The 23520-nt window shown below is 41.3% G+C and overlaps 2 protein-coding genes across 6 annotated transcripts in view; one reads left to right on the top strand and one right to left on the bottom strand.

The window, feature by feature from the left end:
* Positions 1-4353, top strand: part of EPS8L3 (EPS8 like 3) — a 71862-nt gene extending 67509 nt beyond the window's left edge. For all 5 annotated transcript variants that reach the window (XM_042466003.1, XM_042466002.1, XM_042466005.1 and 2 more), the window contains 2 exons: positions 784-917; positions 3301-4353. In XM_042466003.1, coding sequence (XP_042321937.1) covers positions 784-904 — 121 coding nt within the window. In that variant the 3' untranslated portion in view covers positions 905-917; positions 3301-4353. The remainder of the gene's footprint in view (positions 1-783; positions 918-3300) is intronic.
* Positions 4354-6358: 2005 nt separating this feature from the next.
* LOC121928248 (glutathione S-transferase Mu 1-like) lies at positions 6359-15226 on the bottom strand. The gene is made up of 8 exons (XM_042462697.1): positions 15068-15226; positions 12344-12419; positions 9981-10045; positions 9654-9735; positions 9471-9571; positions 8780-8875; positions 8591-8701; positions 6359-6647 (listed from the first exon to the last, which is right to left on the bottom strand). Exons 1-8 carry the CDS (start codon positions 15101-15103, stop codon positions 6552-6554), a joined length of 663 nt encoding a protein of 220 aa, XP_042318631.1. The 5' UTR covers positions 15104-15226; the 3' UTR covers positions 6359-6551.
* Between the last annotated feature and the right edge of the window lie 8294 nt (positions 15227-23520).

Below are 23520 nucleotides of genomic sequence, written 5' to 3'. Positions count from 1 at the left end.
ATGATGATGATGATGATGATGATGATGATGATGATGATGATGATGATGATATGAGTCAGCTTCAGAGGCATGCACGCACTGTTTCTGAAGCCAAGAGAGTGTGACTTTCCAAAGTGCCTTTTCTGTGTGTTTTTGGTTCTTTAATGGTGATATTGATATCAGCAAGCCTAGTCTGAGGCATGGCCAATGTAAATTGCTGTGACTTTTACAAACTCATGCGCAGTGAAGAAAAACCAAAATCCTTTGACCAAGTACACACTTCTGAGAAGTACACTTAGGGCAAGAACGGTGAAACCACCTTGACATGTTCAATATGCATAGCCATGTTAAACCATGCTAAGTTTAAACCCAAGGGATTTGGTTATGGAATAAGCCTCTGAAATATGCAAGAGGCCATGTTAAGTAAAGCCATGTGAAATGCACAAATGTGCTGCTGTGTGTGTTTTGGAATGCAGATTGGGGGTGTTTGGCCAGAAAGGGACCGAGGAGGAGAGGGTGGGCACACGCCTCCTCCTCCTTGCGGGGCTTCGGTGGAAGCTCCGCCCCTGGTGTGTGGCTCCGCCCCTGGAGGGTGGAAGCTCCACCCCCGGCTTCGGCCCCCCGACTTGTCTGAGGGACAGCAACCCGGCCCCCGGCTCAAAAAGGTTGCCTACCCCTGTTGTAGAGGCACCCTAATATGGAAACAAGGAGAACAGGAGGGGAAAAGAGGAGATAGACTGGGGACGTATGGATTTTAGAATATTCCCTCCCCTACACACACAACTCATTCTTCTTTTTCAACAGTACAGTTAAATCCCTTGGCATCCTTAATGGGCAACAGCTTCTGTCAATGAGCCAAGAAGAACTGAAAATAGTCTGCCCAGAAGAAGGGAGACGAGTTTTCCTCATGCTTTCAAGCAGTTAAATCAACACTGGAGGTAAGACACTTTCCAAAGCCAGAAGACCGGCTTGTCACACCCCATCTGTTTTGTGATTAGAAAATAGCTATTGGGGGCATTTGACTAGATAAAGTGCCACAGGCCACTATGCTCTAGCACAGTATGCTTCAGTTTCTCAGTGATGGAAATGAGTGCAGGAACAACACAATATTAAGGAGGCAGGGAGTCATGTGGCCCTCCAGAAGTTGTTCAACTGCAATATTCGGCATTCCTCACCACTGGTTCTGTTGGCTAGGGGTTTTTGGAGTTGTAGTATCCCTGTATTAAAACCACATGGGTCTGCACTAGTTTCAATCAGGCAGGTACAGTAAGCATCTCACTGTCCAAGCAGTGACTTGTGTGTATATATCCAACTTTGCCTCACTTTTAGGGCAGTACCTTTTACCAAAGGTAAACATCTCAAGGTTCATCTCTTAAGATCCTGCTCAGTAGTTGCATAGTGTCAATGTACAGCAGCATGACACAACTGGAGTTCCACTATGCATGAATAATACATGGCCACATTGTTGCAAAAATGGTCATACAATGTGCAGCAATGCTTCACATCCTCTTGTGAACCAGTGTAGTTATCCCCAGCCAGCAAGTGAAATGGAAAAATGGTGGAACCTCCTAGAAAGAGCCACCATTATACCACTGCACACACAACCCTGTTTAGAATATTGTCCTTGTGCAACCTTCTAGGAAAATACAACTTCCTCAGTAATGGTATTTGTGCCAGCATTAATGGTATTTGTACCAGCAGGGTTCTGGCTTTAGTTTTTATACACATCTATTTTTCTTTAAAATGTAGCAGTACAGAAAGAATGTCAGGTTGTGGGAGTAGCTATAGTAAGAAATGGTTGTTACATGGTTAAACTCAACTGCTGGTGCTTGACATTATAAATACACTGATGTGGTAAAACACAGCAAATGCAATGCTTCTTGTGGGATTATTTTATTCATTGAAACCAAAATTAATTTCATACTATCATTTATGGCACCAATTGCATTAAAACTGACAACACGTTTTTCTAATTGAGTATACCTATGGGAATGAAGAGAGCTCTAAACTAGTTAGGATCCTTTATGATTAGACTGCTGCAGGAGAATTACAGTTATCAAGTGAATAGCATGGCAGAAGGTTAAATCTAACCAGAAGTATAAATATAGCAACAGTAGCACCTATCTTGTCCTCCTTAAACAGGGACTCCAATCTAAGGAGTTACAGCACAGTTTTTGAAATCTCAATTTGAATTGACTTGAATTAAGACTTGAATTCTTTATCTAACAAGTATAATTTACATTGGGCAGCAAGGGATGTCACATTTTTCCACATTTTGATCCATAAAGGGAAAACGTGAGACCCAATGTTTGTTAGTTTTTGTTTTTTTCTTATTCATAAACATTATGCAATTTGTTTTTATGCTACTGTTACAGGCAGATATTGGATAGTTCCTATGAGTGGCAATAAGAGGCAAAGATTTGCCTTCAAATGCCTGTAACCATAGATCAATGGTAGACAACATGAGTTCCTCTAGCTGTCGCTCAACTACAAATCCCATCATCCCTTCCCTTTAGCTATGTGGGCTATGTCTGATGGGCATAGCAGTTCCTCTGGGGAGAACTTATTGCAACCTATGAAAACCAAACTGACTGCGACTTCCCAGAGGACCTTCTCTGAAAGCACTCCCAGTCTATGGAATCGCCTGCCTGATGAGATTCATCAAATCACCAACTTAGACAGCTTCAAGAAAGCTGTCAAGGTGGATCTCTTCCAGCAGGCTTTTCCAGAATAAACTATTCGGCCATGTGGTGATTCTCCCACATATATGTGATGACTCTGCCACTGTTATTGGTTATTAATAGTTATGTAATTTTAAATCTTATATTTTTTAATCTTTTTAAAGGGGGGATATTTTGTATTTATGTACTATTTTAACTGTTGCAAGCAGTTTTGATTGTTTTAACAAAAAGCGGTGTATAAATAAATGTTTTATTGTTTTATTTATTATTAGTTCAACTTAATCTGGAGGGAGTTTTATATCCTTTGCATTTAAATATTGAGAACTACAACCAAAGCAGTTTTAGGCAAGATAACATAACTTGGTTACCTCCCAATCTATTGAGGCATAACATTGGGAATATTAAATATTTGAATTTGTAGCAATCACACATGGATACAGATTTCTTACTCACAAAAGAAGCTCACAGGGTGACTTTCAGCCAATTAATATTATCAGTGTCAGTAAGTACAACATTCCTACAAGAACAGGCTAGACTCCTATATGATCTTGATTTTCTTGATGGCTAGAATATGGTTAGAAATTATTAGAACGTACCTTGCATCAGGACTGATATTTCTTTCTCTGCTTCCCTTTAACAGTATGATCCTCAGAAGTAATCTTCAAGAGTATTAATCCACTATATAACTTACTTCCAAGATATCATCTCTCCTACCAGTAATGATTTGTTTTCCCACCACTTCCTTGGATGGTTATTTTCAACTGGCAGTAGGACTACCAGGTGTGCCTTATTGCATACAGGATGTCCCTTGTTTGAGAATCAGAAAGTTTGTCTCTTATAGGACTGGCAGACTAGGAAAGCCCTTTCCTTTTATATAGACTGAATAAACATGTCAAAAATTTCCTGTATTTTGGAGTATGACTCCTTCATAAAGACAGAAATGTGTGCACCATGTAATTTATAAATGTTGACAATATGTTAATTTTACAGAGAAGCACATGGATAAGTTAACTGAAATCAATACTTTCATTTGGTGCTTAGGTAACATGCAAACTTGTTACTAGCTGGATCCTGACTGTCAATCCTACATGTCTCTATGACATGAATTAAATTTTGACCATTCCTAATTTGAAAACCTGGCAACAGTAGCTTGAAGATATATGTACACAGAACTATAGAACCTGAAAAAGCTAATTTTTAAATAACTGCTAGAATTCCAGAGGCAGGGTAGGTAGTGGCCATGTTGGCTGTAAGGAAGCCATTAGTAGCATTTCCAAGTACTACATGTTCTTAAAGGGAAATAAAAAGTAAAAGGTAAACAGAGGCAGCACACCATAAAATCCAAGTCCTACCAGTGTTATTTCTATCCAGAGTTCAAATAAATGTAAGATGTAATAGCATTATCCATTTATGATAGCAGCAACTGATTAATCAATTTTCCAATATTTACTGTAGTAACTTTAAACCCATTAGTGGGGGAGCGACCTTTTTTCTTGATCCCAAAGAAACAGAGCAAAATATTTTTACATTCTAATTCAGCAGTTTGAAAAATTCTCATTTGGTGTTAACTTGCAGGAAAATGTTTACTTTGAGATCATTTGTTGGTCAGGAAGCTTTGTTTTTTTCAGTAGCTTCTAAATATCTGTTTTGTGTCCAAGCCTGGTATCCAATAAATCTGTTCTGTTTCAATGTTTGTGTGTCTGGCTTAATTGCCTAACATGGCTATACTCCAGAACTATTTCAAGAACACTTATGAAATGGCATCTTTCACAGATACAGAACTTGGGACAGTTATGTTTTGAGCTACAAGTTCTAGAATCCCTCAGCCAACATACCCCTCCACTTTTTTTAATAGCAATAAACATGTACAAGTATACAAACAGTATCTGACAGTTTCAGTGAAGAAAACCAGGACTGGATTTTTATGCAAGAAGGCAAGGCAATTGTTATCCTGAAAACAAAGCCAGCCTGTTTCTTAATTTCAAGTATACTGTATGCCCTTCCCTCCCCACTATTTTGAACCTAGTGCCAGAGCTGGCTTGGAGCAATTAAAACAGAAAGCGCATTTTGTAGGCTTGGGGTCAGCCCACTCCTGGCCTCTGAGCACTTCCAGCAATTCTCCATGCATTTCCACACATTTTTCATTTTCTTCTTCCAGCCGTAAGGCAACACAGCTTGTTTATTTGATGGCCAGAAAAGTAAATTCAGTAGTTATCTTCTGTGTTTTGTCATTATGTAGCATTGTTTGTGCTTTACTAATGGACTAGACAGAGTACAGATGGGGTATTGGGGAGGAAAAACAGAAGTCAAATTATGGCGGGTTACAGACCGCCAAAAAATACGTAGTGACTACGTATTAGGGTTAGGAAGGTGCGGTGCTTCCGCACCCCCCTAACCCTAATACGTAGTCACTATGTATTTTTCGGCGGCGGCCATTCCAGATGGCCACCGCCATGTTTACGTCTTGGACGCAGTGTCCAGACATGTCATGGCGCCTATGACATCGCGAGTGCGCAAGCGACGCCTCGCGGCGTCATAGCTGCACCGCAGAAAGAAGCTCCATTTTGGAGCGTCTTTTTTGCTCCGTAATGGAGCTGTGCGGTTTGGCTGCAGCGGCTCCCTCACGGAGCAAACAGCAGTGGTGGCAGATCGACGCAAAGCGGCGGTTTATAACCCGCCAGAGTAAGGTACTAATAGTGTATAATTTTAATGTAATAATTTGACTTCTGTTTTTCCTCCTCAACACCCCACCTGCACTCTGTCTAGTCCATTAGTAAAGCACAAGCATACACACACACACTGCAATTCAATAGTATCATATCCTGTAGAGGTTGACAGAAAAAGTTCTTCTCCACCATTACATTGAGCTGTAAATAAGCCCTAGAGGTATCAGCTTGCAAACAGATTATAAACATCTTTGGCAGATACCAGCAGTAGGGCAGGAGCTCTTCAGTGCATGAAAATGTTCAGTGGGGAATTTTTACAAAAGAGAGTAAATCCAAGACAGATAATGTGTTCACTCCAAATGGGCAGAACAGGTTCTGATGGGAGATGTCCACATCCAGGTTTTTAATTTTCTTTTCTCTGGAACCTTCCTCCCACCGATTCCATAAGGAGGAAACTAAGTATATACCCTGTCCTTGGAACATGTCAGAACAAGAAGGGCTTTGGATACAGCCTAGAAAGTTTCATCTCCAACATGGCTTCTTCTTCCCATTAAAGGAAGAGCACTGCATCAACATGGAGACTTATGAAGACAGATCTTTTTCAGTCATGGGTTCCTCCTGCTTGGGCCAGGGTGGAAACATGGACACTTCCAGCCATTGCTGAATTGCAACTCCCAATATTTTTCACTAGCTCTGCTGGCCGGGGCTCTTGAGAGATGCAGTCCAAAAACATCTGAAGGGCTGCATGCCTCTGACCTCTTCCCACCCGATGGCACCTCAGACCATCAGATTGCAACACAGATTATTATGCTTTATATTGTGCTTTAAATTAGTTCTGGCATTAACCCTTGTGTGAATTTGTATTAGCAGAATGGGGGGGAGGCAGCTGCCAAGGTAGACGTTTCCTTCAACTGGTCCTCCAGTTTGAATAGGGATGGAGAATGTTTGGACTTTCATGATAGGTTCACCTTAGGGTCACCATAGGTTGGAAATGACTTGAAGGCAAACGACAACAACAACAACAACAGCAGCTCATTCCAAGAGTCTTTATTAGCTACCACAATATTCAAAATAGAAAAGTTTCAACCAGCATTCTACAGAAAGAGCATCAAATTATAGCTGAAAAAACTCATCTGTTTATCAAAGAAGAGTCTTCCAAGACCAAAAGAAAACAAAAACCAAGGTATTATTATCCAGCATCAAAAAGCTCCCCCCTTTTTTCCTCCTACTCCTTCTTGTTACCCCATTTGGCCATTTTGTTGTTAATGGGAGTCTTCATAAAGCGGCTGGAGCTCATGTAGGCTGCAATCTTCTCCAGAGCCTAAGAATACAAAAAATAGAGGGATTTAGAAAACAGGACAGAAAAAGAGAGAATTCACCTCAGCAGGTCAAAAGTTGAACAATTACTGGAAAATATAGGAAAAATTCTTCCAGCCAACATTAATTTATTCATATACAGTGCACCCGGACTAACCACGGGCTTGCCATCTGCAGACAGCAAGCTCCAGCTTTTTAAATGGCAGCATGTACATGTGACTGTGTGCCCATTTAAAAGAATGGAACTTATGGGCCCACATTTTTTGCTGTCTGTGGGGGGAGGGGGGTCCGGAACAGATAGCCCAAAGATAGCAAGGGACTACTGTAGTCTACACTGAAGTGCAAGCTCTAGAGCAGCCTCTTCCAATCCACTGACCTACAGATACTCTGGCTGACAACTTTTGGTCAAAACATCATGAGGATGTGAAATCTCAGATGGTTGCTATTCCAGTCCTTGGTTTTGAGAGCACTTCCTTCGTTCAAACTTCCATGAGTGGCATATCAAAAAATATGTTGTTCTGCTTTCTGTTGAATTGTCCTAGGCCCTATAATTTCTGATCATGTTCGTTTATCTAATGGGAATTTGAGTCCACCAACACTAAGTAGGCCCGCCCCACCCCGCCCCGCCACCACAAGCACCAGCCCCATTAGCTTTGATGGAGCTTGAGCTTACGTGGTGTTTCCCTTATGCGGGGGGCTCCAGGAGGCTTTTGGTGAATCATGTTATTTTATGTAGGAAGGAACTTTTGACACATCTGTAACTTTACATGGGGTAGAAAATTAATAAAGATGTTTTCAAAGACCTCAGTGACATCTCTCTGCAATGGAAACATTACTTGACTACTACAGCCTCCAGAATCCCCCAGCCGTATGCTCACTAACCATAGTATTTTTAGGTTGCACAACAACAACTTTGCCTTTTTCTTTCTTTTTCATAACTTTTATAGCCCACATTTCCCCCAAGACTGGGAATCAAGATGGCTTACACATTTAAAAGATGATAATTAAAAACATACAAAAAGCCACTTTAAAACTGAATTAAACTAAGAACTGTATGAAAAATCTAAAAGACTTTTAAAAGTATGAACAGTACAATTTAAAACAATACAGTACTCATAGCCCCTTTTCAATCCTAAAAGCCTGTCTGAATAAAAAAGTTTTGGCATGCCAATGAAAGAACAGCAAGAAGAGGGCCATTTCAGCCTCCCTAGGAAGGGAGTTCCACAATGTAGAGGCAACCATTGAGAAAGCTACCAGCCTGCCAGCCATACCTATGAAGGTAATGGGGCTGAGAGAAGGTCCAGGCAAGCTTATAAGATAGCCTGGACCTAAGTCATATAGGGCTTTATAAATCATAACCAGCACTTTGAATTGTGCTTGGAAACAAACTAGCAGCCAAGGCAAGTTGTATGATACCTATACTCAGCCCCAATTAACACACTAGCTGCAGCTCTTTATATCAGCTGAAGTTTCCAAACACTCTTCAAACATAAACCCATGTAGAGTGCATTACAGTAACAAAAGAATATTTCCCCAAGCTCTACTCCTTTCAACTGTATTAGCACACACACAGATAACAGTCCAGACTTTCACCACAGTAAGTATCTATAGCTTTGTAGTACTTAGTAAATTCTTGCATTGCTAGCAACTATGTCATCACAGGAAGGAGCTCATTAAATAAAGGGATGAAAGGGAAGTTAACCACCATGCCAATTTACAATAAAGCACATTTCATCATCCTGCCTGAAGCCTTTTATGCACCTAAAGGAAACAGACAATATTTCTCACTTATTCCTGTTTTTGCCAGCTTCAAGAGTTGTTCTAGCCATTTTGGAATTTTGCTGTCTGTTAATCTGTCTGTGGCTGCTTGCCAGAAACTAACGAACTGAGTCACAAGATGCATAAAAAGTCCTGCAAACAAGCACGTCTCTGGAAGCCAAAACCAACCTCAAAGCGGGTGAGAAAATCCTGTAGGTTCTTAAACTGATCAAGGCACTTAGGTTCAAACATGCGGTTTTGATCGAGGACGTCATACATGAGGAAGTCAACAAATGTGATCTGGGAAAATAAAGAGTCAGTGAGACACAAGAGGGATGAGGCCTACCTTCAGGTAGCCAGGTCTGCATATACACATACCTTGTCACCTGCAAACCACTTTCTGTCCCCCAAGAACTGGGAGAACAGTTTCAGCTTCCCTGGCAGTTGCTCTAAATATCCTGGTTTTAACTTCTCCTAAAAAAAAGAAAGAAAGGAGAGAGAGAGAGAGAAAGAAGAGAGTGATGGATAAACTGTGCTCATGACTAAAATTCTTCTGTTCAATGCCCCTATGGAATTTGGAGCCATCAACACTCGAGTGATCAGAGAGACAAAATGATTCTTGAGGAAAGTACCTCAGTGGTTTCAATTAACATTTTTCAAGGAAAGAGCTAATGGTAAGACGCTGCAAGCTTGCTATTCCATGTTAGGCCTGACATCTTAAGAATTCTTCCAGCCAAGCTGCATTCACCATTATAACAACATGTACAGGAAAGAATGTAAAAAGTTGCTTTACACAACTGATGCAGTTCCTGTGGGTACATTATTGTTTCCCGACAAAAGAGGGTGACATAGACATGGTTTTAAATATCTTGGCCTTCTGATAATCATTGCAATCCCCAGAAATTGATGTGTGTGCATCACTTTATGCTTTGGATACAGCAAACAGTGCTATATAATGCAGCTGGGTTTACTGTATAAAGCAAGGACCTTTTGCAGACATTGTAAAGCTTCACTTCTTTCTTTCTAGCCCATTATAGTAGGTGTAAATGATCGAGACAGGAGAACTCACAAAATCAGGATTGTAGCAAACCATCACGAGGCTCATGCGGAAATCCATCACCTGATTCTCCAACATGTCCACTCTGAGTATTTCCTCCTCAGTTTCTCCACCTGGAACCAACACACTGAGATGAGAAATCCTGGACAGAAGGTTTTACCAATGCAGACCTCAGAAGAACTCAGCTATACTTACAGAGCTTATGCTTGCGTGCAATGTACCGGAGAATGGCATTACTTTGTGTAAGCTTGGTCTTGCCATCAATTAGGTAAGGAAGCTGGAAAATAAAGAGAGATCAGCTCATGGCCAAATCCTTGCCTTGTGCTTCCAAGCTCACTGTTAATGCCCTTATCAGTGTATTCATAATTGTGCCTCAGCCACTTCTTTTTCATTTAAGGTTCTACATATGAATACCATTTAGAATACAGTAGCATGTTTCTTCTCATCCAAAACTCACAGATAACTACGACATAGATAACTAAGATGACATTTCCCTGTATCACATGACAGACAGTCACTTACATTAGGAAAGTCTAGCCCCAGCTTTTCCTTTTCATTGATCCATTGACTCTTATCATAGTCAGGAGCTGAGGGGGAAATAAGAGTACAGGTATTATTATTTTTTCAGAAATGATTGCTACTTCATTTATTTCTCAGTAAACTTAGTTAGATCATGCTGTAGACACTGGGGTAGCCTTTTTTGTCAGGAAGCTGTAAAGACAGTTTGAATTGCTGAAAGAATTGTAGCAAGCGGCATCCCAGGTGGTAATAAACTTAGATAGACCTAAATGTCACCACCAGCCCTCATTAACTTGCCATCTTGGTATATTACAGTCAGAGGAAGATCCCCAAGAGTTAATTAGGCAGAGCTGTTCTTCTCTGCCCTCATTTTCCTTCTAGACCACCTAGGTTTTGAGAAAATAACTTGGCAAGAGGAAGAATCACTGTGACAAGCAGCAAGGTTGAGCAGTGATGATTAAGAGACAAAAGCTTCATTGTGCTCTCTCATGAGGATGAGGGGCAGCAGCACTCAGAGCATTTTCCAGACAATCTGTTCTTTAGCACACAGTGACCGATAATTGTTGCACATTTTCATATGAAGACAACTCGCTTGAACTTAAGTCCTTCTGCTGCAAAGATGGCTTATTCACTCACAACTCATTCCGTATTCTACTGTTGGAAAAGCGTCCCACCCACTCCCACCCACCCTCAAAATACATCCCCAGTTACCATAAGTCTTAAGGAATATGCATTTCATGGTGACTACTGACAGACTATCACTGTGCATTTTGTTTTACTACTTTTTGTTTTATTCTTTTGAGAAGTTGACACCAGCTAGAGTTCTTCTTTATGCAGTAAAGAATTCACACAGTACTAATTTGCTTAACATACACAGCAATCCCAACCCCTCCTCCTGTGTACCACCAATCTAGAAACAACAACAATATCCCACCTTTCCCAAAACCTGGAGTCAAAGTGGCTTACAAATTAAAGCAAGTACAACAAACTGTATTTAAAACAATCACCATTTCCTTGCTCACTGAATACTACTGTGCCATGCATAGGGACTGCTGGAGCAATTATCCAACTTTATTTCAAGACAAGCCTCCAAACAACAGATTTACTATGCCCCACCCCCATAGTCAGGCCATTCTTCATCCTGCAGAAGATGAAAGTGACTCAAGAACTTTAGGGACTGACTTACACTTTGATGGGTGGCAGAGAACTACTAGAGATTAATTTTATATGTTAATGGTCTTGTAAGATCCATTTTAAAAAGTGTTGCTGCAGGAGAGGCTGGGACCACATGGCCCTCCAGAAGTTGTACTGCAACTTCCATCAGCATAGCAAGTGGTAAGTCATGCTGGGAATTACAACATTAACAGCATCTGGAGGGTTTCAGTTTCCATCCGTGTCTCTAAAACATTTCTGCATATGATTGTACCTGCACTATATCTGAAGTGAAACCAAATGTTGTGCCAGTAAGATCAATAATGAATAACCTATTCTGTTTCTCCAGGACTTTAGCCCTGATCAATGACAATAAAGTTTAACTATCAAGAACTCTGCTTACAAGACTGCAGAGTTAGACTGACATTAAACATCAAACAGACATTGCCTGATCGCTTGGAACTAGACACCTGCTTTCTTCCCAAAAAAGAAGAGCAGATTCTGTCATTCCTGTTCTATTCTTGAGCATTATGGCACACGTACAACTTTAGGACACTCCTCCAAATAGCAGGTAGTAGCAGATACATTTTCTTTCAAAGAAAGATGTAGGACAGGCAAGGAGAGTAGGGAGTAGGTAGACTGTCTGAAGTATTAGCTACCAAAATTACACAAAGGAGCCCTGATGGCGCAGTGGCTAAATGCCTGTACTGCAGCCACAAGGTTTGCGAGTTCAAGACCAGCAAAAGGGCCCAAGCTCGACTCAGGCTTGCATCCTTCCGAGGTCGCTAAAATGAGTACCCAGACTGTTGGGGGCAAATTAGCTTACTTGCTAATTAGCTTACTTGCTGTTCACCGCTATGATCTTTGGAATAGCGGTATATAAATAAAACAAATTATTATTATTATTACACTCTTCCCATAACAGATATGTATTATTTGGCACAAGCCGCCCACTGACACCCCCCCCCCAACAACTGTAGAGACGTCTAAAATTTATAAAGTTGAGCATAGTTCATAAAATACCAGTCTGGATTTGAAGGGGAGGAGCAACCTAAGCTCAGGAGATACACTTTATATACCTAACTTGTTTAGAATGCCAGATGTGCTAGTAGGTACCAGAACATTTGACTAAACTATCAACTTTTATTACTGATAGTAAAATTGGGGACAGGGAGAGAAAAACTTTAGTGTATACTCAATTCAGCAATACAGACCTTCTCCGCAGCTGTATAACTTATCTTCATAGGGTGTGCCTGTGTATTCTAGTAGCAAGCGGATGCTATGAGCAAGCTAAAGGGGGGGAAAAGACAATGCTCTATGAGAATACAAGTGTAAGGAATAACCATCGTTAAAAGAGGATGTAATGAAAAGAAAAGAACTTGAGAAGTTTTAAAAATTACTTTGTGTATCTAAAGACTTTGTTTGTGGGATACAACATCTTTCAGATCTGCCTTTTTCTACTAATATGTGCACTCTATTGACCACTTATCCTGTTTAATCTTCTTGCCAGTCCTTTCCAGTTTGTTCAAACACTCTCTGTGTTAGTATAATTATTTTCTTTGTCCCTACAATCATGCCACTCTATTTCCACCCTTTTATCACCATCTGTACATGTGTAAGGGCTTGGCTCACAAATATTCCTTCAACTCTAGTTTATGTATTTTTGGTACCACATTTTTTCTTCTATATAGTGACCAGAACCAATTCAGTCAGTGTCAGCAGCAATAAACAAATAGTAACCTTTACTGAAGAACCAACTGAAATAAAATGTTATATAAATTAACTTCACATTCAGTATTATTATAAGAAAAAATTAATCACATGACAGACCACATTATTGATTTGATTCCCTTCCTTTAAATGCATCTTTTGTCTTCTCTGACTGGAATCTGTTCTCAGGGCCATTCTCTACCTGTAGGCATGTTGAGCCCAACCCTCTTTATAAGATGAAATGTACATAAACCTTAAGTACCTAAATACTACAATTATTTGCATGCTTTCTGTCCACAACTGGCTGTATCTCTGACTGCTTTTAATAGGATTTAAAAACACAGTTATTCTCCCTCTAGCTGTTAACTGAACAGATTTTATGCTGTATGAAGTCGAAGGCTTTCATGGCCAGCATCACGTTTTTTGTGGGGTTTTCGGGCTATCTGGCTATGTTCTGGAAGAGAGGATTCCTGATGTTTCACCAGCATCTGTGGCTGCAGCTGGCATCTTCAGAGAAATACCAGCCACAGATGCTGGCGAAACGTCAGGAATAAATTCTTCTAAAACATGGGCACACAGCCCAAAAAACCCACAAAAAAGATTCTATACTGTTAATGCAAAGTGTTAATATTTTATTTTATTGGTTTCATTCTTGTCTTCCAGTCCACCTTGGGAAGGCCACGGCTTTGAAATATCAAGTATCTGAAATTAATAATAAACAAATCTTCTCAACAAAGGCCAGGAAACAGCAATGTTCCCTCCCCTGCTTGCCTTCACATCAGGTGCACCAGAAGCAAGGGCACTTACACAACTAGCATGCACATTATTTTCTTTAGGGAAAAGAAACTTCTGACAGAGAAATCTTGTCCTCCTAGCCCCCCCCCCTCCTCGCTTGGGGGAGGAGATGAGGAAGAGGAGCAGAGTTAAGGAAGTAAACTAAAGAGTTAAGAAAAATTCACTTCTGCTTTCTGAGAACAGGATTTCCTAATCAGCTTTTGCCAATTTTGCCAGTGTTGTTGCTGTTGTGCTTTCAAGTGGGTTCTGAGTTACGATAGCCCTAAAGCAAAACTATCATGAGCTTTTCTTAACAAGGTTTGTACAGAGAGGGGTTGCCATTGCCTTCCTCTGAGGCTGAGAGAGTGCAACTTCCCCCAAACCAGCCTCTGGGTTCCAAAGCCGAAACAAGGATCAACTCTTGTCTCCCAGATTTACGGCAACCTTAATTTGAGCCTGTCACGGAGTTTTCTAGGCAAGATTTATTCAGAGATGGATTGCCTTTGCCTTCCGCTGAAGCTGAGTGTGGCTTGCCCCAGGTCCACAGTTGAACTGGTCTCTAGAGTCTCCAGGGGTCCTCCTTTCCAGGACCTGTCCTCCATTTCCTCCTTCTGTCCAGGAAATATTCCCAAATGCCCTCCATTTGGAGCATGACTTACAAGCATGCACTGACATCCATTTCTCTTTAACATGTTTGGCCCTTGTCCTAGACAGAGTAACCAGAGATGTCCTCCTTTTTCAGGACCTGTCCTTCATTTCCTCCTTCTGTCCTCCAGGAGGAACTCCCAAATGCCCTCCATTTGGAGCACGACTAAGCAGACAGACAGACAGACAGAGTGACCAGATATCCCAGCCTCTAAAGAGGGCTAGACACCCCACAATGGAGGACCTTCAAGAAGAGTGTAGGACCTGACCCAAGAAAAGCTCCAAACGCTGACAGACACCGAAATGCATGCTTCTGAGTCAGGCTCCAAATGGAAGACGTTTTGGAAGTCCTCCTGGACAGAAAGTGGGAATGGAGGACGTGCTCTGGAAAAGGAGGACCCCTGGTCACTCAGCCTAGAAATGGAAATGGATACTTCCTAGTCCTGCTCCAGATGGAGTCCTGGAAAAGGAGGCTGTTCAGTCCTTTTTGTATAGAAATGGAAATGCCTGCTTCTGCTCCAAATGGAGGATTTTTTAAAATTCCTCCCGGAGAGAAGGTGGGAATGGAGGACCTGTCTTGGAAAAGGAGGCCCCAGGAACCAGGCGCCCCGGGAGGATGGGCAAGGAAGGCCTTCCCTTAAGGAGGACAAGATGGAGGACATTGCAGGGGGAGAAAAAAAGAGGGCCTGGCCAAAGAAAGGATTCCAAAACCCCTTCAATAAATCTCAAGGCCTGCTTCTGAGTGGAGGACATTTTGGAATTCCTCCTGGACAGAAAGGGGGAAATAGGCGCCAAGCCAGGCCACTCACCCCTCGGATGTCCCAGTAGCCCAAAGTCAGGGCCATGCTGCCTCCTCTCTCTCTCTCTCTCTGCCTGGAGCTCTCCTCCTCCTCCTCCTTGGCGGGCGGCGGGGCTTAAGAAGGGAAGGGAACCAGGGGCTCGGCTGCACTTTCTAGCCCTCCCTTCAAGGCCCAGCCTTCCTCCAGTTTTCCTCCAAACCAGCATTGGAGGCGGGGCTCCACGTTCAGAGAAGCCTCTGGAAGAAGCAGCAGAGAAAGAGGAACTGTGAAAAGATGGCTCCCCAGAGAGAGAGAGAGAGAGAGACCTTAGAGCAGCCCCTTGGAGACGTCCTGAGAGAAAGAAGTTGGCAGCAGCAGCAGCAGCAGCAGCTCTAGCATCCCAGGAAGGAAGGGGACCGACATCTAGCTCAGGCTGCCAACCTCTGTCTTGCTTTCGGCGAGTCTCCAAAGTGCCACAAGGTCTCTTTCTATATCCTGGTTTGTATCTGGTATTCAAATGTTGCCCACCACGCACCAAGACATGTATCATTTGGGGCCATTTCAGCACAAAAAGGAAGGAGAGAAATGGCAAGTCAAAGGGAAAAAGGGAAACTCCATCACTGTGTGTGCTGCTCTAAGCCTGGGCCCAGGGAGATTGTAGCGCCTTTGAGACTGACGGAGAAAGACCTTTGTAGCATAAGCTTTCACAGGAGTTGATCACACGAAGGCGATTGGGAGTTTATCCCATGAGTATCCTGGAGAAACTGCATAATTACACAAAACGATTTCACACAAGGTCACACAAAACCCCCAAAGAAGCATGAATGTGAATCTGTTTACTTTTGGGATTTCAGCAACCATGCATTTCCGATATTACTTTATTTGCGCAATTGCGTGTGTTAATCATGCAGTTACCATTTTTGCTTTATTTGCAGGATGCTTGAAATGCACTTTAATCTCTCTTTAATGCCAAAACTAGCCCCAGTGTGATGAACTATAGACTCAGTCAACTTTATTCAATGCAATTGGTCAAGTAGATGGAGTCTATGAAAGCTTATGCTACAAACTTCATTCAGTCTCAAAAGTGCTATGTACAAGGTTCTTTTCTATACTGATACAAACTAACATGGTCACATCTTTGAATATGACCAATACATTTAAGCATGACCTTTTCTGGTTTACAATCCATCTTTTGAGATGCATTGATGGAGTACTGTATTCAGGCTTCAGGTATAAACGCACAAGTTACATAGTAGGAAAAGTGGGATCAGAGAGGGAAATAGGATACAGCAAAGGACAACTGTCACAGTGGACATAAGATGCCAAGCAACTTAAGATAACCATTCTGGCATATGTAACTTAATACACCTTGCTAGCTGTTAAGATTGCCTCTGAACGTGTAAACAGCACTTTTGGCTTTCAGAAAAGTTGGCTTCACTGATGACATGGTCTTATCATGAGGAAGGCTTCCTTTGTTCTTTGTTATATGCACCCCTGAAGTGAAAGCTAGCCAATTAATATATATTGCATGCTAATAAATTTCTATTAATAGATTGGAATTTGTGTATGAATCTAGGGCCTCATTCCCACTTACAGATAAATCAGTGTGCGATCCAGATCAATGGATCGATTTGACTTCGTAGCGTGGTTCCTACTACATTTGCCCCAATCCCATTTTCTGGCTTCAGAATAACCCACTTGTGGTTCCCATTCACAAATGAATTGATTCTTCTGTTCCAGCCAGCCGAAGGGCAAATTTGAATTGATTCCAATCTGCTTGCGGTTTACACTTGCTTTGAATCGATTTGGTGAAAAAGAAGCAGGAACCAATCAACATCAAAAAGATATGGGTTAAGTGGATCTGGTGCATGGCCCCCCTCACCAAATCACCTCAGCAAATCGATTTAAGTGGGAACCAGGGTTGTTTGAGCCAGTTCAAACCAAATTGTGATCTGGTTTAAAAAATAGTGGGAATGAGGCCTAGTAGTGTCACTGTGGGGGTGCGGGGAATGCGGTTTGCACCAGGTGACATGGGTGCTGCTGGTGGGGCAGTGCCTTTCGTTTGGGATCCAGCACAGGTGCTCCCCCATGCAACTATGCCAGACCCCCAAATGGCTGTCCAGAGGCTGCATCAATCCACCTCCAGCAGCAGTCCTGCCAGTGGTGGGCCAGCCAGGAGGCAGGCAAGCAAGGCATTGTGCTGGGAGGGAAGGGCAGTGTGAGGCAGTCTGCCCCCCCCCCCATGCCTCCTTGCTGTCTCCCTCCACCAGGTGACACCAGCCACAGGGATGCCACTGTATGTATGCCAGTTCAACCCTTTCCTTTTCTAATCTACTTTTGAAATTTGTTTGATCCCCCACAGTTGCTTTGAGGTCAGTGACTAAATGCCCTGAGAGACTGCAATGGTCTGATACTGATTTTGGGATATCTCAGGGGAATAATATCCAATCGGTGTCCACTTGCTCTCTGACTGTCCTGTTTGTCCTATGGAGAATGCAGAGGGACATTGCTGGCAGGAAATGGCATTTGTCCCATTGGAATATGTGCAAGTAAATTGAGGTCTGTGCTGTGGTCTGTTTGGATAGTTTAAAATAGGAGAACAATGGATCGCTTATTCTCATGGTGGTGATCCTGTGCACACAGAACCCACCCCCGCAGATGGACAGAAATCTGGCCAGGAAGAATTTTAAGAGATTTCCTACCATGGCAGTAAAACTCTAAAACAATGTTTCTTTGTTTGCATTTCATAAAATGGCTGCTGCAGTCTCTTGTGAGGATCCATTTGAGAAGTGATAGTTAAATACCACTCAGTTCTATAGAAATTTCCATGGAGTAGATGAGTAGCTGAGGCTAGATTTTTTTGCAGTAAAACCAGAGTTTTGTGGAACCTTAAAATGTGAAGAAGTTTTGTGATACAATGCTGTTTAAAACTGCAGAAATAATCCAGTTAGACACCACTTTGATTGCCATGGCTCAGTGCTATGGAATTCTGGGGTGTGTGGCTTGTAAGACATTTAGCCTTCTCTGTCAGAGAGTTCTGGGGCCACTACAAACAAGGCCAGTTCATTTGGCTGGTATGGGAGGGTATATTTTAATGTAATTAATTTTTTGATTAATTTAACTGTATTTAGTTAAGGTAAGGGGATGAATTTTTAGTTGTGTATTTGTTATATAATTGTTTATGTAATTGTTTATGCATTTTTCTAAACTGCCTTGATCTGTTGGAAAGGTGGTATATAAATAATATTTATTGTTATTGTTATTATTATTCCCAGAATTCCATAGCACTGAGCCATGGCAGTTAAAGTGGTGTGAAACTGGATTATTTCTGCAGTGCAAATACAGCTTTGGTGAAACAGTGCACACGATTGTAAGAAAGGATTACTGTACTGTGTTCCAGCAGTGCTTGATGGAAGTTCTTGCATGGATTAATAACCTGAACAGGTGGGGGAAATGCAAAAGAACAGATGGGAAAAAATGAAAGTTGTATCAAGCCAAGTATTTTGCCAGTTCCAGAATTAATTATAGAAATTATTTATATTTAATTGGAAGAGAGGCAAGACAGATAGTAGCAAAGCATCACAAAGGGGGGTGGAGGAAGAGAAGTGGCTTGTTCCTGTTTAATGTTCTTATTGTCTTGTGACTTTAGTTATAAATCAACAGAGTGGGGTCAAAACAAAGTAAGGAGTAAGTCCAGGATGATATTTAACAAATCGTGGTTTGGCATGGTATAGCTGTCTTCCACTTCACAAGACGACTGGGTGTATTTCTCTTGCATATGGTTGGGAGAGAGCCTTACCTTCTTTCTGTACCTGCTCAAAAATACTGGGAAAGAGGAGGAATGCTAAGATGTGTCTTAAAATATAATCTTCAAAACTTGTTTTCTCATTAAACAAAATCTCTAGCAAAGACTATCTCAGAAGTCACCCAGAGTCAGCCCAGGATATTTTGCAGCCTGAGGCAGAGTAGCACATGACACATGACCCAGCCATACCTATCCAAAGAAAGGTGAGTAGTATCTAGTGCCAGCCACATTATTTTGGCAACCTCTCCTGCTCTTTAGTAAGAAAAACACAATATTAACCACATTAAAGTGTGGTACAGACTGCCCCAAAGGGGCAGCCTGCCGACGGCCTAATGCTCTATGGAAGGAAGCCGCAGCCACCAAACCGTGCGGCTTCCCTCTGGAGTAAAAAGAACCCCAGAAAACTGGGTTCTTTTTGCACCGCAGGACAGATGTCACAAGTGCACCAATAGCGCACTCGTGATGTAAGTAACGTGCAGTGCTGTGCGGATGTTGCATGGTGCTTATGTCACAATGGTGGCATCCGTGTACACGGGACACCGCCATTGTGACGACACCACTCTATACTAGAGTTAGGGACCGTGTGGTTGCCGTGCGGTCCCTAACCCTAGTATTGCTGGGAGTATGGCGCATTTGGGCGGTCTGTACCGCGCCTAAATCACCAACTGTTTACTGCCTTATAAGGATAATCAAAATTGTCTGCTGGAGATGGCAGTTTCAATGTGCCTATTATTAGGGCAAGCCCTGCCAAAGTATTATAATTATTACACAAATAATAGGAGTGTAATGGGATAGGACAACAGTTCTGACCCCCTTTCTTGTATCATAGAAAAGGTATGGGCTCATCTCCAAACAAACTGTACATCAAACATCCATGGGGTGCACCCTCTTATCAAATTATAGTACTTTGATTCCATTTTAAATGCCATAGCTTCACCTTTGGAATCCAGGGATTTGTACCCTCAGAATTCTGTATTTAATTGGCATTTTGGGTCTTTCCCCTATGTGGTAAACAGGGTTGAAAGATCTTTGGCCCTCCAGATGTTTTCAATAGTTAGAAGCCCCAGCTAATCATCATTGCCAGTAGCAAAGTAGTTCATATGATCTAGAGGGCCAAAGGTTCTGAATCCCTGTGCTAAAACAGAGACAGGAAGGAGGGGGCCTTCTAAATGTTGGACTGCAATGCCCATGAGTCCCAGCTGCTACAGTCAGTAGTGATGCGAGTTGCAGTCCAGTAATATCAGGAGGGCCTCACAGTCCCCATTCCTGTGCTAAGAAATCTGGGTGCTAATGCAGATGTCTATATACAGTATACATAAGTGGGTTTTGTAGTCTGAAATAGACAGATTTAAGCTGCAGAAACTAAATGGAACCCTGGAAGCATCTTTATTTAGGGTTCAGAGTGTTGCTAGAAATCTGAAAGGGATCAGTAGTTTTTGAAACATTAAAATGAAATTCTCCCACCTGTTTTCAGTCTGTATAATCATAAATAAATGCCAGCTGTACCGGTATTTTATATAAAGATCTTAAAGAACTCATTGGAAGAAGAATAAAATCACAATTAAGCATTAACATTTCTAGAGTTCTCATGGTCATTTAACAGTGTTAAAATCCAGCACTGCATGCAAATAGCAGGAAGCTGCAACTACTATTCCTACGGAGTAAACGTGGTTCTTTCCCATGCACTGTAATCCTGCAATAGTAAAGGACAAATATAACCAGATCTTCTAAGTCTTAGAGATGGTATCCATTTTTGACACATCCTGAGTCCTGTGGGGCTAATTTCTTTAATGAAGTTAGAAGCAAAAAGAATGTTATTTTGAGTTTTCCAAAAATGCTGTTTGAGATGTAAGAAAGATGGGGGAGGAAATAAATAGCATTTAATAAGGAGAGTGATGCCCTCTGGAGGTTTTGGAGGTGCAATTATCACTTTTTGCAAAAACAAATTCTGGCAATGGGGAAATTCCCTTGGCAGATGCACAAAAGTCATGTGTAGATACACAGAGGTTACACAATTCCTACTTCTAATGAAAGTTAAAAGGATTTAAAGCAGTAAAAAGATTTAGTTGAAGTTCATCAATAATAGTAGTCAATAATTTCTGCTCACTAGGGACACTGAAATGTATCTCACAGGGACTTTTTTATTTATGATATAATAAATGCACATTTGTTCTGCATAAAGCTGTCATTTGTTTATAGGAATTTCACTTTCTTGGGAGTTGTAATTCACAACATCTGGAGAGCACCAGGTTGTTAACCCTGCCATACAACCTGTCAGCCAGGAACAACCCCCCTCCCAACATGTAGAGACTGTTATATATCTAGAGGAATAAGACAACACAGACAGACCTTCAATTAATATCTGCCAATGTCCTACATTGGCTTCTCAGCTACAAATGCATAACTAAGGAATGTCTCCTGGCTTGACTCTCCAAGTTCACTTTAACAGCCAGCAGCCACAATTGGGGCACAAGGGGGTTGACATTTCAACATCCATCAGTTACTGAATTACAATACAGGGTCCTACTGCTGATTGTTTCCGCCTTTCTTGCTGGAGGAAGGGAGGGAGCTGGAAATCATTTCCTCCTTGCATCTTGAACAGCAGGTGAAGAGAACTCCTTCACTTGATGCAGCTGCTGGTCGGTAAGGTGCACTTGGCATGGTGCCTTACAAATAATTTAAAATCATGGTAGAAGTGCTATGATGGCTCTGTAACTGCTCTGTACTCAGTAACACAATCATGATTACATAATGTTACTGAGTACAGAGCCATAACTAGATTACAAAACAATAACTACAATACAGAATGCTGTATATAATATTAACTCCTCATGGAACATGAAACAACATCTGAGTTTAAAGAAATACAATATTTAACTGTCCTGCCCTTGGAGGAGATGCTGCAGGCCTCCAACTGCCCTTAGCAGTTTTTACCTCAAATTGAAATCATCCCTTTCCATTCCTACCACAAGATTTTCAATACTTGGGTCTGTTAACCTTGCCTCTTAACACAAATCTGGGACCACTCTCCAAAATAAGGATTTACACTCAACACATAACAACCTCTGACACTCCCACTCTGTGACAAAACACTAAGTGGTAAAACTTGGTTTGTCTGATTTAGGTCCATAACACACGGCAAAAATAAACCAGTTTAAGACTGCTTTAACTGTTCTGGCTCAGTGCTATGGAATCTTGAGAAATGTAATTTGTTGTGGCACCAGAGCTCTCTGAAAGAGAAGGCTAAATCTCTCAGAAAACTATGGTTTCCAGAATTCCCTAACATTGAGCCAGGGCAGTTAAAGCCGTCTCAAACTGGATTATTTCTGCAGTGTGTTTTGGATCTTAGTGTTTGTGGCATGCTGGAACGCTGATAACATTTGGAAGGGTTATTTCTAGTGAGGATTTTTTTGCCATTAATCCCACTGAATTCCCTTTGTCACTTATCATGCCAGAACTACCCTTCACTTTGGAATTTCAAGTGTAAACCATAGTAAATTTCATCTCAAAGCGATCCAGGAAATCCTTTAGATATTTTAACTGATCCAAGCATTTTGGCTCAAATACCTGGTGCATATCCAAAATGTCATATGCAAGGAAATCAACATAAGTAATCTAAACAAAAATTTAAAAGGAAAAAAAAGAAGACATTATAATGTGTACCACAGACTTTAGATAAATCCTGGGCTCTGTATAAATCATATTCAAGATATGTACTTTATTTCGTAAACCATGTTCTGTCCTCCAGAAACTGGCAGAACAGAAACTGTTCAATGTACTCAATCTTCAATTTTTCAGGCAAAAAGTGGGTGTTGAGTATCATACCCAGGCTCAGTTTCAACTAACCTCTTCAGAAACCTCAAGAGGTTTCACATTCCTAGGTCTCTTTTTTCTTTTCTCACAACCCCATCTCCTACTGATTCTACAAGCAGAACATTTTGTCCATTCCCAATCCCAGAATGGGAGAAAGAATATTTGGTAAACCTTACATAAATGTTGTCTTCCTACACACATACTGCATATTTATCCTTGCACTTATTGTCAAATAATCTACTGAATTATCCAAGTCTTATCCAATCTGGAAGGAGAAAACAAAACTCACAAAATCTGGGCTGTAACATATACTTCCAAGGTCCCTTCGGAAATCCATAACATGGTTCTTAAGTATATCCATTTAGATTTTCTGCAGTCTCACCACCTGTAACAACACATGACACAGAAGAGAAAATCATAATGGTTCAAATTCTCATCAACTATTTGGCCTTCCATTACTTTTGGGTTTTAAGCCAGCACTCAAACAATTGCTGGCCACATGAAACACTCACATATCTTGTGCTTTTGTGCAATGTATCTCAGGATGACATTATTCTGTGTAATTTTTCTCTCACCATCAGTTACATAAGGAAGCTGGGGAAAGAGAGAAGATTAACGATGCTATTGGAATTTTAAAGTAATTTTCATAATTGCTCATCTTCACTAGACAATGTTCAATTTATTTGGGAGAAGCAGCTAGAAAAAGGCATCTGAAGATTTTCTGGGCATAAACAGTCAGAGGAAAGAGTGCTGCTACATGCTAAAATGGTTGCCTAAGACATTAAAAAACCAGGAATTTTGCATATAATTTGCTAGTGTTCTGAAAAATCTCTAACTGCTAGAGAGAGAGAGAGAGAGAGAGAGA

This window comes from Sceloporus undulatus, chromosome 4 (assembly GCF_019175285.1).
Source record: "Sceloporus undulatus isolate JIND9_A2432 ecotype Alabama chromosome 4, SceUnd_v1.1, whole genome shotgun sequence".
In the NCBI taxonomy this organism is placed as follows: Eukaryota; Metazoa; Chordata; class Lepidosauria; order Squamata; family Phrynosomatidae; genus Sceloporus; species Sceloporus undulatus.
Note: the sequence above shows the minus strand (reverse complement) of the source record. Positions and strands in the feature narration are given on the sequence as shown.

What these genes read in the sequence shown, in the direction of transcription:
- LOC121928248 (XM_042462697.1), bottom strand. Translation starts at nt 15,103, where the DNA reads ATGGCCCTGACTTTGGGCTACTGGGACATCCGAGGG. An exon ending in TTTGCTACAATCCTGATTTT is followed by an intron (nt 8,876 to 9,470) that starts GTGAGTTCTCCT and finishes TCTTTTTTTTAG; the next exon opens with GAGAAGTTAAAACCAGGATA. An exon ending in AGTGGTTTGCAGGTGACAAG is followed by an intron (nt 8,702 to 8,779) that starts GTATGTGTATAT and finishes TTATTTTCCCAG; the next exon opens with ATCACATTTGTTGACTTCCT.